We start from the raw sequence: 13,931 nt of genomic DNA, 5'->3' as shown, positions 1-13,931 counted from the left end.
ATTCACCCTTGCTCTGATGGACTTTTCTGACTTTCCATGAACGCATGAAAAGGGAGACTTTCCCATAAATTTGCAAGCATATATCATATGTGAACTTCCATTAAAAAAAAAAAAGTCATCCTCTCCAATGCTCTAGGTGTGACATTAATTTTGGGGCAGCATCATAGGCTATTCTTTGTAATCGCATAATGTCAACTCCTATCTCCCACAGTGGTGGACTGTGTGTCACAAAGGTGCATTAAGAGGCAGCTGATTAAACAGAATTACCTACTGAGTTGGCCCAGCCCAAAGGTCATATCCATTCTGATTTGGGATATTAATAATTCTCTTTGCAGATATATAATGACTAGATGTACATGGAAAAACATCCTTAAAATTAACTTATTTTAACTTGAGATAGTAAAGTGGGCTTATAAAATAGAACTGCAGAAGCAGAATGCTGCCTACCTCTTTGAGAATGCTTAATCTATTAATCTTCAGTTAATAGTACTGCATTGAGTCTGCTACTTCAGGTTGCACCAAGCTTTCATGAAAATAACCCTCTCATTTCACTCTTTCCTTTCTTTTTCTCCTCATTGTTTCTGCACGACTGCTACTACCTTCTGAATTTATTCCCCCTCACTGGACGAGCAGTACCCATGAGACAAATCCCCACACACCTTTTTTTTTTTTTTTTTTTTTATGACAGACAGGCTTCTTGGAACTTCTCTTCTTATGCTCTCTCAAAAGTCCAGCAGCACATGTAAGATGTGGAATAAAAGAAAGATGCTGACTGTCAGTGGTGATGCGCACTGGGATCCACCAGCAAAGAACTAAAGATGAAAGCATTTGGTTGTGGAGATTATATGGCAACTGCTAAAATAACGTCCTTTAAGGCATAAAAATAAATGACTCTCAAATGTGTTTCCATGGCAAAAGCAGCCACCTGGCACACAGGTCAGTATTTGGGAATGCCATGTCAAGGCATGGAGGCTGACTAGTTAATACAAGTCAGCCACCATTCCCCTGCCCATATTACACCTCCATAGGCTTTGAAGAAAGTGTGCTGGAGATGTCATTTTCCTCTCTTTTATAAACACCCACTTCGAGATGCTTCATTCCAGGCTAGCAAGTGATGCCCTACATCACTATACTACTATTTACAGAATTTATAACATAGGATCATGGTTACAACTTCATACATTGCAAGTGTTTGTGAAACATATTCACCAGAATATACTTTCCTAAGAGTGCTTAATTAGCAATAACATACAGAAGAAACTTCAGGCATTATACTTTACATTTCTCATGACTACTTTTAAAATAGAAAAGTAGTATCTTTGTACACGTGGAAAGAGGCTCTAAATTCTCTTTGTGTTATTTTTATTTTTCCAAGAGTGAACAGGAGTGAAGAACAGTGTGCATTGTAGGAGGAAAGCACCTGTTTAAAATATTTCATATTCCTCCTTGCATTGCAATAATATAATAACTATCTTGACTTAAAAAAAATAATAATAATCCTGTTTTTAAAGATTAAATTTAGTGTGCGTATTCCAGAGAGAAACAGGTTAAAGAAAAAAGTTGATCAATGCTTGTTTCCTAATGTCTCTGAATAAAGATCACATACCTTCCTGGAAGACATGCTGTAATTAAACTAACCTCAGCAGAAGGACAGCCATTCCATGGCATATTTTCCACTAGAGGTCAGGCTGAAGGAAGTAATAATCTATTCTAGCCTTCAAAATCTCTGAGTGAGAGTTACTAATCAAGTTACTAATCAAGAGTTACTAATCAAGTTTTGGAAGTTTGAAAATCAGAATTTAATTAATACCACTTTGTTTCACTTACAAAGACTTATACATGACAAAGATGTGTTTTTCTAAGCATCCAACTGCTGGAGGTGTTTAATCGTGAGAGTATTTTAATGCATGTCAATACAACTTTTCACGGAGCATTTGATGTGCTATCTCAGTTGGCAGGACAAGGTTTGTACTGCAATAAAAAAGTTTTTCTTAAAACTTCAGCCTTGAAATGAAAAACGTTAAAAAGTTTGATTAATAACAAAGAACATTCTAATTACTTTTAAAAGGGTATTTTTCAAGTTTTTATTTTTTGCCTTGAGAAAGGATATACATTACAAGCAACGTCCATCAAAAAAACTAGACTGAACTTGTTTCTATAAGTAACTAAGAAGAAACAGTGCTAAGCATGGAGTAATGACCATAACAGACTTTGGGTGACTACATTTTTTAAAACCCCAGAGTGATTTGAATTAGGAGCCTAAGCTTTTCTTTTTGTCCATTTTGATGACATGCAACGTCATCATTTTCAGAAGCATTGTACCAGCTTCTTGAAAATAAAACCCTGAAGGCAGACTTACTCCCAGAAATTCAAGGAAACATGTAATGTATCATTTATAGTTTTAAACACCTGCTTTGTTGTGCCAGGCCATGAAATCATGCTCAGATGGCAAGTCCTAGCTCCAAGGTCTTCGCCAGTCACCAGCCCTCTCAGCAACTCACTGCCTACAGCACATCTGTCTCCAGCCATGAAAACCTGGACAAAGTAACCTTGTCTACAGTCACGTAAACATTTACTTCTGAGTTGAAATCTAAATTGAGGAGTTGCTCACAAGCTTACACTTCCGAAAACGAAGCAGCCCATGAAATTCACTGAGAAAGGAAATTAACTAACTAGATCAAGCTATGTCAGCTAGTATTTTAAAGTACCTTAAGGTAACCTATTAGAGACACTTCAAACCACGATGTACTTTACAAAAGTAAGAATATAAAATGTCAGGAATGCTGTGCAGAGAGAAGAAAACTTGTAGTTTCTCCAGCCACCTACGATTACTGGTAGAAATAGGATGCATAAGGTATAGAAATGAAGCCTGCAAGACACTGGTTTGAGTTTCCTATGGTCTAGCCTCTTCTGTACTTTCACCATCTCAGATGTATTCTACCTGCCGATAACAGTCAGTTGCTTCATCAGAGTTACAGATTACCTCATTAATAATGATTTTGTAATAGAGCCAGATAATCTCAGTGCGAAATTCACATATACAAAAGGTGAAAAATCATTTTATATCAGTGTATTCAACTAGTGTTTTTTCTTTTTTTTTTTTTTTAATTTACTAGTTCTGAAAATGTGCTAACATTTTAAAGTATACACCTGTACAACTGGGTATGACACAGACACATCTCTCTAACGCATGGCCTGGAGCAATGCAAGAGCCATTTGAAAAGGACCAATCAAACATAACTTCCACAGAGCTGGCAGTCAGAGTTTCATTGAAGCTGGTAATGCAGATTTCACAGATTGTACCCCACCCAGATTCACAGATGGTATTTGTGGGAGCAAAGGAAAATAAAATATAGGTTTAAAATAAGTGCAAGAGAAACACAGAATAATATTGAATCACTCTAGGTATTTCTAAGGGTTTCTGTTTATCTTTTCTACTTCTCAGCACATAGTGAGTGTATGTTCAAGGCTTTGATACCACTGAGCAAATGGAAGGGTTTTAAAATTAGTTTTGTTTCAAATGTGAAACCACAGAAATAAAGATAGGCTCCAGATATTTCTCTTTAGAGTGAAATTTCTATACAGAAGCAAATTTCTATACAGAAGCTTGATGCAAAAGGAGTTAAAAGCTGCTCCTGAATACATTGTGCTAGGCTGCATCCCTCCGTGTGGACCACTTGTGACATTCTGACCTCCTAACATGCCTGTTAATTAACTTAACCTCCTATTTTAAACGTAAGGTGTTATGAACACATAGCTGTTAGGTGGTTAAGATAATGTACTACTAAACAACAGAATGAATTGAATGCACAGACCTCTGCTTCCTTAGTGCTACTGCAGGTGTACTAGAAAAACTCAAAAATTTGGAAATTAATCAATTAAGAACCAAACGATTTTGAAATTAAGGGTTCAAAAGCCTACTAAGAATTCCTTTGTAGGAAAGCTGGTACTGTGAGTTTCTCATTCTGTCAAATAATGCCTTTTTTGTGTTAAAGGGAAGGACTAGCTCTGCTGAATTTCAAGCAGATCCCTCTACATGGTGGCTACTTTCCTTTTTTTTTTTTTTTTTAAACAGATAGAAAGACACAGCTGGTAAGAAGAGGCAAGCCACAAAGAAGTGAGAAAAATACAACTTTAGATGCTGACATTACAATACTAGGGGGCAGGGCAGTCGCAGACGGATCAGTCTGAGTTGTCAAGCTGACTGACAACTATTGGTTTGGGCCCCAGTTCAAGGTCCCAGCCTGGCCTCTTCCATCTCCACTACCAGCCCCTCTCAAACTAGGAAGGGCTGATGGGCAACATTACTTCGTTACAGTCATACCCTACCAGGTAGCTGGTCTCAACTTCTCATAAAAAGCTAATAGAGAAAGAAGGTATAGGAGGAAAAGAGCAAAAGCAGGAAGCGGTAGAGAAAGATGCAAGGAGAAGAAACATGGAAGTCCATGCTTCTGTTGTTCTGTTCCCTTCTGAAGGCCCTGGTAACCCAAAGGTGTTGACATGTACTTCCAATTCCAGAGTGTTTGACTTTTAATCATCCTCTCTTGAACAACCTCTTTCTAAAGAATCCAGTTCCTCATTATTTCAGTCATTAGTTAAATTTAATTTCTGGTAAATCAATGTTTACTTGTTGATTTCATGTCCTACCCTTCTCTTGTTTACTAAGTAAGACTTAGACACTATCCTTGAATTGCAATAAAAATCCCCCTTCTTTGCATTTACCCAGTCCGTCTGTATCCTTCCCAATTCCTCCTATCGGCCTTCTCTGCTACAGCCTAGTACAACGCTGTCTGACCTTCAGTGACTCACCACAACAACGGGTAGATAGGCAGGCCCCAGCACGATGTGCCTTGCACTATTACAACTTTACTCAGGCCAAGAGAAAAAGCCTGTGGCATATGGAGACAGCAGAATAAAGTCTTCCACTCCTCTCTGGGCTGTCCATTAGTAGAACAGCTTCTGAAGTATAGAGGCAGGAAAGAAAACCAAACACAATGGGCTCTGACTTGCCACTTATATCAATGACCAGCACACTGGATATAAAGTCTTTTGGGGGTTATTTTCTTTCCTTGAAATCTCGTGCTACTATTTAAGCCACAGTTACAAAAACAAACAAAAAAGACCAGAAAGAGTCTTTAAAGAAATTATTTCAAACTAACACATCGTAGAAAGATATAAGCAAAGAGCAAAACTTCCTATCAGCAACATATTTATGACAGTATGACATGCAAACTAATTATATATTCACATCTGAATTACTCGATATATACATCTGCAAGTGTCACTCATTTTATGCTGAATTTATTCACAAACCAAAAAAAAAAGATCATTTACAAAGGGTCTACACTTTATCCAGTCACAAAACCTATGTATAAAGTAACTTCTACAAAAATAATTACTTCAAATTTTCACCAGTGTCACTAAATAGTGTTTAACCCAAATACTTCTTTTCTTTTTTAATCTACTCATCTGGGAGAAATGGAGCTACAATGGTTTGCATTTTTTAATCCCAAAGTGGATTCCACAAACAACAATTTCATCAAAGATTTTTTACAACAAACCTAGCATTACTGGCTACATCTTATTATTAAGGTAAGCATTCTTCAAAGAACTGTATGATTGGAAATCTCTTTCTGATACATAGTGACATTCTATCTGCTGGCTGCAGTTAGAAGAGTCAAAATGAAAACAAAAATTCAAACACACTTTTTTTCGTCTTATCTTTATTTATTTAGACTTCAGAGCTATAGCCAAAAATAGTGCATCTGTAGAAAATTACCACACATGCTATCAATACAGCATCATCGTATGTTTAGAATTATAAGCACTTGACAAATAGCAAAGAGAACATTCAATCTAACATTTTGGCAATGCAGCCCACGAATAGGGAATGCAGAGAGAGGGACTTTTTTCTTCAAAAAGAAATATTTCTAACCAGAAATGAAAAGCCTCTGTTAAAAAATTAATTCCAGTCACCCTGTAAAACTTATGATGGCTCATTCAAGACATCAACACACACCACTGGAAACTTTGCATGGAATGTCAAATGATACACAGAAGCTATGACTCAGTTACAGGTACAACGCAGTCTTCAGCACTTTGTATGCCATTGAGATGGTAACAGCATACCCAACTACCCAAGACAAACCTCTGGCAGGCTGGGGAAGAGGGATCAAATATGCAAAAGTGTGAGTGATCCTAGCCCCAACGAAGATCCTAAAATGCAGCAAGGCTGTGGACAGATCGGGGCCACTAAGAGCATACAGCAGTCCAATGCCGAGAAATGGGACAATGTTTTCAAGGTCATTCAGGTGGCCTCTGGGAAGAAAAGCAAAGTTGTTTTATAGTGTTACATTTTGTTGAGTAAATCACTTCAAGTCTTATTATTTTTCAGCATCTTCAAAGTGTGGTATTGTTAAGGCCCTAACACTACTGCTGGCTTTCTCTACAGTGAGGCCCTGACTTGAACGTATGTTCACCTGACATCGCTCTGGTCTCTCTTGCTGCACCCCCATACTTTTATGCTTCTGATCTTCTACATGAAATGTCTTATTTTTTCTCTAGGATCTTGGTAATATAAGGGACTTACATGAAGTATGTGAGGGCACCATGGCGTGCAAGAATGAAACAAAAGGAAGAAGACAACAGCTGGAATTCTCCTGTACCCTCTCACAAACGAACATCAATTAAACTGGATGACAGTAACCGCAACTATTAGACTTCATTAGTAGACCTTCATGATCTACTCCAACCCTATCAACTTAGTTTGTAGTCTCCATAAAGAAAATATGAAATACCCTATATATCAAACATTCTATCCAGCTTCATGAGCCTCAATCATCTTGAAGAATGTTATTTTTTAGCACCTAACATGTCTGACAATTACACTCTTGGTTCATTTTCTTCACTAGTAAGCACTAAAATAGTGCTAAGTGGAAAAGTGTTTGAAATTTTGAAACCATAATATAATTTACTAAGAATGTGTTGAGAATGATCTCCAGATCTTGAACCCTTACACAGCTCTTCCTAAACCTTCCCTGCTCCCTTTACTTCTTCAGATAAACTGTAATTCCAGCCAAATTTGCTGATTGAAACAACTTGTAAGCCTTACTAATTATGTCAAATTTCACTGCCAACTAGAAACAGAACATGGTGCCGTTTTGCAGCTGCTTTTTGAACTCATGTATCATTACAAGAAAACATATCCTCCAGAAATGTTTTTTGCTTTTGTTTTTTCCCCAAAAAAGTACAGTGAAAAAGTAATGTTTTCCATACCCATAAACATAACAAATTCCAGTCACTTATATAGAAGAGAAGCCATGATAAATCTATCCAACATTCTCTGTTGCCTTGAAGCTTGGAACAGAAAATAAACATCCATTAAGAACCATTGTCAGGAGAAAAAAAAATGGATGCTCTAACACCAATGGAGTAACTAGAGACAAGCTGACTTACTAGTACTGGGGAAGTCTCAAACACTGCAAAACAGCAGCGCAGGCTTTGAGAATACCGTCTTGTAAAAACCCTATCTGTGTAGCTGAGACTGTGAGGTGACTGTCATTTTCCTAACATACTTATTTGAATTAAAAGGGCACTTGGTCCTAAAGCTGGTAGCAATTTAGCTGTCCTCTTACAAATCACAAACAGAAAGGAATTACTCTTCAACAAGAAGTGCCCAGTTTTATGTAGCAACCAACAAATTAAACAACAACTCCCTGAATGACAGAAGGGAAGAAAAGGAAAGTTCAGTATATCTTTACAGCCCACTGAGACCATCCTTTCTGAGATTTTAATCCAAAAGAGATATACAGAAATATACTAGCCTTCATGGAACTACAATCATCTACACTTGCAAGAATCTACTGTTCTGAAATCAAAGTTGATATTTATTTTCTAGATCTTCCCTAATGGTGTTTTAATGAGAACAGTTCATTCACATTGAAGTTTTTGGTATAAAACTTGAATATAGCAAATAAACTACAAGCTTCATTAAGGAATAATGATATGGAAAGCATTAAGAATACTAAAGGTTCCTGTGCCTTGTTAGTACAGGTATATCAAACAGCATCTCTAATCTTATAATTCTGATATCAGAAAATTTTTGCCAATAGCTAAATAAAATTAAATAAGCTGCAACATTTAGCCCACTGAACTAAACTTTACATTCTGCCATGAATCTTGCAAAACAAAATACATACACTGCAGGTTGCACACTGCCATACTATTAATAGCATCCTTCCAGAAGGCTGGTCAACTTCCCTGTACAACTGATACATCAGGCAGTAACCCCAATTCAATCCAGCAAAAAGAACACAAGCTTGGACTCCCACTCAGTATAATTTGCCAAATCACACCCTCATTACAACTCTGGAGTTCCATAATGTTAATACAATTTCATTCCTCTTCCCCCTGTTATTTCTTTTACACTTTAGTAAAAGATGTAACTATTACTGAAATATATTGAAAGCTGATTTATACTTAATATACACTGATTCATACTAAATCAATGTACAATCATGTTTTACAATCTTCTCACCACTTTTCCCATCCACTCAGGATATTATCCAAGAGTGTGCTATTATAGCCAATGACATTATTTGTAGTATGCATGCTGACCATTTGAATGTGGAATAGTTTGTTCATTTGGACAAATTAACATAAAAGATTACTAGAAATAGCAACACAAAAAAGGCATGGGTTTGCCAAAGAGAATGTGATGAAATTAGTTCTTTGATTTAGGCTGATTTTGCTACTTAAAGTAGCTTTTGAAAGACTCCCATGCATTACCTGCGTACACGTTCAACATCTGCATCAGTCCGCAGGTACTTTTTGGCACTCTCGCCTTTACCATATGATGCTGTATCTTCTGGGTTCACAAATGCCTATTTCAAAAAAAAAAAAAAAAAAAAAAACATACAAGAGACGTTAGATGCAAGGATGCTGCTTCTAGCCAAAGTAGCTTCATACAAAGATATGCTCTCTACTAATGCCCCTGTAAACCCACATAACCTACCTGCAGTTAAAAGCACAGGGGACAATACATCATTCAATACAATAATAATTTCTTGAACCTAGCCCACGTGTAGCATGCATGCTGACAAATTAACATAATTTATGCATGTAAACGATGCTTTCTTGTAATATGGACAAACACAGCGGATGACTGAAGCAATGCCAGTGGCCTGAAGGAACATCATAACCTGGAAGGTAGAAGTGTCTGTACTGCCTAAGCCTCTTTTCACTATTCTTGACAAACTATCTGAAAGTCCTTTTGGATCCTTTCCTTCTTCAGAAGTCTATACAAGAATAGCATCCACTTCCATCCTCGTTATTACCAAATAAGCTGATCCCTTTCCTTTTAGGTACAAACTTTGCCACCTATATGACCCTTTATTACCTCCAATACTTTAAGATATCATTTGAAAACATCATTCACTTCAGTTGATGCAGACTGCAGTAGATGTCTCCTTGCCAAGATGTAGTAACACATGCATTCTGTGAACCGTTCATGCTATATAGGATTTAGATTTTAAGAAGTACATGATTGCTTTCTGAGGCAGCCTTGATCCCTCGCTGTTAAATATCTTTGGCCTCAAAATTCTGGAGACATTAACAGTGTCAGCAACACCCTACCTTCCCTTGCTCCACTGCTTTCCTCCATTTTCTCTTAATACTTCTTTAGTCTATTTTCTTTTAAAGACTTTTTTTGTTTTAAATAAGAAATGAAAAGAACTTTACTTATTTGTTTTTAATATCACTGTCCATCATAAGAAAAGCAATTACCCCAAATTAATGAAAGCCCTATTGCTATCTGCACACATATGGATCACAACACAGTATGAGCATTAATACAGGACTTCATTAGATCTACATATAGGATCATACAGCTGACCTGCTTCTAGAGCAAAAGGAAATAAGGTTACAACACAGAAATCACAGAAATCTGTGTTCTGTTTTGAACATGTGAGTGTGTGTGGTCTACTAGACTCAACATTCAGCTGTGCCAAAGACCTAGAAAACCATCTGAAATCAGCAGTTGCTCAAATGCCATACTACTAGGACCTCAGAGGTACTGTGTAACATCACAAACAACAGAATAATTGAGCTGTTTTCTCTTTCAACCAGCAGGTATAAAAAGCAGCATTTCAACTAAGGGACTGCAACAAACTCTCTGAAGCACATGCTGTCTTGCAGAAGCAAATCTCACAAGAACAGTCATACGGGGCAAACCCAGGGCTCTTTCATCTCAGGACCAAGCGTTTCCAAGGGTGGCCAGTAGCAGATACTTAGAGATCACCAAGAACATTGCAAACACAACGTGATGCTTCCCATGGGCACCCTCTCCTAAGCTAGATTATTTAGCATTACATCATTTAGCTTCTACATTATTTAGCAATCCTCACTCGATCTTTCATACACTTATCCAGACTATCCATCAATCCACATAAACTTTCAGCCTGCCACTCATTTTTGAATTTTTTTTTTTTTTTTTTTAAGATCTATGTGAAATGGGAAGGCTAAAACAATTAGGGAATGTAAAAAGCTTTGAAATTACTGGATGAAAGGGTTATAGAAGCATACAAATATAACTCATATCCCCTCTCTGACCCTACTGGTTGGTTATTCACTTAACACAGCTTCATATCATGTTTTATTTTCTTTATAAATTGGGTAGCCTGGACACCAGCATTATCCACAAGACAGTGGAAATTACAGTTCTGAAAACTTCTAATTTAAAAAGAATAGATATGTTTTAGAAGAGTAGCGTAAGTCAAATGCGACTGCAAGAGACAGTCTCATAAATATCTTACAGTTAGGTTAAAAACATTCTCCATTTGATAGCAATAAAGCACCAGCTGGCCAAATCCAGCATATCATTAGGGGAGGCAAAGAAGAGAAAGTTGAAACAAAAAAGAAAGAAAAGCAGCTGTATTTGAAAGGTGAAAAGAGATGCCTGTGATATCTCTGTATTTCAATACAGATTCCAAGCTCTTCTACCAGACAACAATCCCAACTTCTTACCTTTCTCGTGATTCTGAAGTATGCAGTTATAAGACTCATTAGCATCATTTTTAGGAGAACAATAGTTGCATAGGTAGCATAGGCGCGGAAGACTTCATTGTCAATTAGCTGGGTAAGTTTAGCCATTTCTCCGCTTCTCACTGATGACCTTTAAAAATATTGAAGTTAGACTAACATTAGAGAAGCCCAAAGTTCTGACAACAAAACAGCTCATTTTAGCATCACTGCAGTGACAACACAACTTTGGCTCTCTGAAAAAAATATTTTTCAAAATATTATTTTAAAATTATTTTTTTAAACAAGCAAAATACTTAGTATAAGCACACAAACAAAATTTAGCCAAAGAAACTAGTACACTTTCCAAGTAACAAAAGCCAATTTTAGACCAAGTCATTTGAACTAGTGAATTTCCCTAAGCAATTACCAGAATAGAAAGAGTGTGATGACATACTGTATGTAGTAGAGTGTTTAAAGAGGAAAATTAGTATTGCCTACCTTTTTTGTAAAATGACACAATTATAATTGCATTTCAGCTTTCAAACTAGCCAATATCTTCCCACCCAGCAATAACTTGCGATCAAACTGAGTTAAACATGCATTTTCTTCCTTTGAGACCTAGTTCTTAAAAATTGCTTTTAGCATGATTCACGGGCAAAGATTAAGTTGTAATGACAAAAAGCAGAGAACTATTTATGCTTTTATCAAGGGAGGTTTAAGCTAATGAAGTCGCTTTCCAGTGAGGCTGTACCAAACCCACCATCATATGGAGGCGGTATCTTTTATCAACACCATCAAGTTAAGAAAGTTTTGAGGACTGAATGCATATAAAATGAAAAGCATGTCCACTTGCACATCCAATCTGTGCTCTGCACGGAGCGAGGCTTTTGCCTCACCAGCTGCTTTAATCATGCATTTAGTGAGTAGGAATCCACATAACTAGTATTTCTTAGCTCACAGCTACTTCATTCATTCTGAGACCAAAACAAAATTACCTTTTTTTGTCACAGCTAACTTCAAAATTTCCTATAATATTTTAACATTAAAAAGTTAAAGTTATGTACAGATCTAACATTCACTCATTTTGCCTTCAGCATGTAGTCACTGCCAGCTACAACCAAACAAGGGAAACTGGACTAGCTGTACACAGCAGAAGACTCTTGTTCTGAAGGTACATCCTCGGTGACGAAGTGAGCAGGACATAGGTAAGCAGCTGTTTGCTCGGTGATGCAAATCTAGCCTTGCCTGAACATGTCTAGATGTGGGGATGGGATTTTGCTCCTTCCTTTATTCTTTACAAAAGAGTGCTTCGGTCACTGGGCCAAGCACTGGATCTAGGGATTATGGGAAACTCAGAGCAACTCTTTCTACTCCCACTGCAGCTCAGCAGTTCTGAAAACAACCAGCAACCTGGCAAAGGTTTTTCTCAGCAATGAATAGACACTGTCATTTTTAACTTAGTATCACGGCAAAAAGTATGCATGGTTTAAAAAAAAAAAAAAAAGTAAATCTGTGGCTTCAGAGCATTTTTCCCCCACTGAATTTGAAAGGCACATTAAAAATATATCCAAGAACTATGTAAAGTCATGAAAAACTGTTCACCAAGGTCTCTTTTTTCACCTGCTGGAACTAAACCATATTTATCCATTTTCCCTACTTCTAGGGTTATCCTCTTCTAATTCTCCTAAATTCTAATTCTCAAGGCCTTGTCTTCACTACAAAAAGGGAAGATCAAAACCTCACTGAAGACAAAGAATTCATCAGCAGAAAAGCCAAAATAAACCTTACCTTGTATAACAGGTCAGGGTTTAAAGGCATATGCTTACTAAAACTATCAGCAGACTGATCTGTAAATGTAATACCACATTGTGGTGTGAATGCAAAATTCAGAAGTCAAAGTTTGGATCCCACGTACAGGCTCTTAAAAGCACAGAGGGGAAGATAGTTCAGCCACGTTGCCCTCACTGGGAACCTAACTATGTTAATATTCACATTACACATGATTTTTGTCCCAATGCTGACAGACTAGGCCTTCCCTATGCAGTTGTAATTAGCAATATCAGCTAAATACCAGCTGGGATGGCCTTGTGTCGTTCATTTGTTAAAACACTACTTTTCAAAGGCTGATAGCAAGTCCAGCTTCTCAGAAATACATGCTGTGTTCTTCCCCGTTTCATCCTTAAGCTCTGACACTACACCCACCCCTTCCATAAACTGTAATAATGTAACCCGCCTTCAAAACTCAATCCATAACAAAACCCCCGCGGCCACGCTGAAATCACGGGGCTTCCCTAGCAAACCTGTGCCGTCCGCAGCTGTGAATTCAAAGCACGTTTCGGCTGCTGCAAGCGTCCAAAGAGAAACTGCGCCCTTTAAAAAGAAAGAAATCGGGAAGTTTCAACACGCCCTAGGCGCTCCTTAGCCCAGGCCGAGCAACTCCTCCCCAGCTCGGGGGGGCAGCCTAGGGGACAGGGGGTGGCAGCCAACACCTCCCCCAGCCCCGAGGGCTCCTCAGAGGAAGGCGACTTCCCCACTCTCCCCAGCCAGTACCCAATGAGCCCCTCACCCCGCTCCCGGGCTATCCCCGAGCAAACCCCGCTGCCTTTCTCCGAGCACGGCCCCGGAAGGCGGCGGCCCCGGGGGGAACCTTCCGCTCCCGCCCGGCCGCGGCGCCGCCATCTCGCAGCGCCCACGCACCTCGCCCGGGTCCCCTCGAAGAGAGCGCGCCTGGCGCCGCCGCCCTGCTGCTCCCGGCCGCTCGCTGAACCCTGGCTGGCCGCAGGGCCCCGCCTCGCCTCGCCCCAGCGGGCGCGGCGGTGGAGGCGGGCCCGGAGCCGGGCGGCAGTTTGGCCCCCGGGGGGCTGAGGGCCGTGCTCCGCCACCAGTGAGGGGTCGGCGGCGGACGTGTCCGC

The 13,931-nt window shown here is 38.8% G+C and overlaps 1 protein-coding gene across 3 annotated transcripts; it reads right to left on the bottom strand.

Moving 5' to 3' along the window:
* Nucleotides 1–5,706: 5,706 nt before the first annotated feature.
* MGST1 (microsomal glutathione S-transferase 1) lies at nucleotides 5,707–13,928 on the bottom strand. 3 transcript variants are annotated; one of them, XM_080563849.1, is made up of 5 exons: nucleotides 13,717–13,924; nucleotides 13,320–13,389; nucleotides 11,023–11,171; nucleotides 8,788–8,882; nucleotides 5,707–6,318 (listed from the first exon to the last, which is right to left on the bottom strand). In XM_080563849.1, the coding sequence occupies exons 3-5, from the start codon at nucleotides 11,146–11,148 to the stop codon at nucleotides 6,072–6,074; spliced, it is 468 nt and encodes a 155-aa protein (XP_080419975.1). In that variant the 5' UTR covers nucleotides 11,149–11,171; nucleotides 13,320–13,389; nucleotides 13,717–13,924; the 3' UTR covers nucleotides 5,707–6,071. The 3 variants fall into 3 exon arrangements, with proteins under 3 accessions (XP_080419975.1, XP_080419974.1, XP_080419976.1); XM_080563848.1 differs by lacking the exon at nucleotides 13,717–13,924 and adding an exon at nucleotides 13,586–13,664; XM_080563850.1 differs by lacking the exon at nucleotides 13,320–13,389 and having other exon boundaries at nucleotides 11,023–11,170; nucleotides 13,717–13,928.
* Between the last annotated feature and the right edge of the window lie 3 nt (nucleotides 13,929–13,931).

The sequence above is a fragment of the Anser brachyrhynchus genome (genome assembly GCF_964034855.1).
Source record: "Anser brachyrhynchus genome assembly, chromosome: 1".
In the NCBI taxonomy this organism is placed as follows: Eukaryota; Metazoa; Chordata; class Aves; order Anseriformes; family Anatidae; genus Anser; species Anser brachyrhynchus.
Note: the sequence above shows the minus strand (reverse complement) of the source record. Positions and strands in the feature narration are given on the sequence as shown.

Coding starts and splice junctions, on each gene's coding strand:
- MGST1 (XM_080563850.1), bottom strand. CDS start 11,148: ATGGCTAAACTTACCCAGCTAATTGACAATGAAGTCTTCCGCGCCTAT. Junction 8,883..11,022: donor ACTTCAGAATCACGAGAAAG/GTAAGAAGTTGG, acceptor TTTTTGAAATAG/GCATTTGTGAACCCAGAAGA. Junction 6,319..8,787: donor GATGTTGAACGTGTACGCAG/GTAATGCATGGG, acceptor TTTTCTTCCCAG/AGGCCACCTGAATGACCTTG.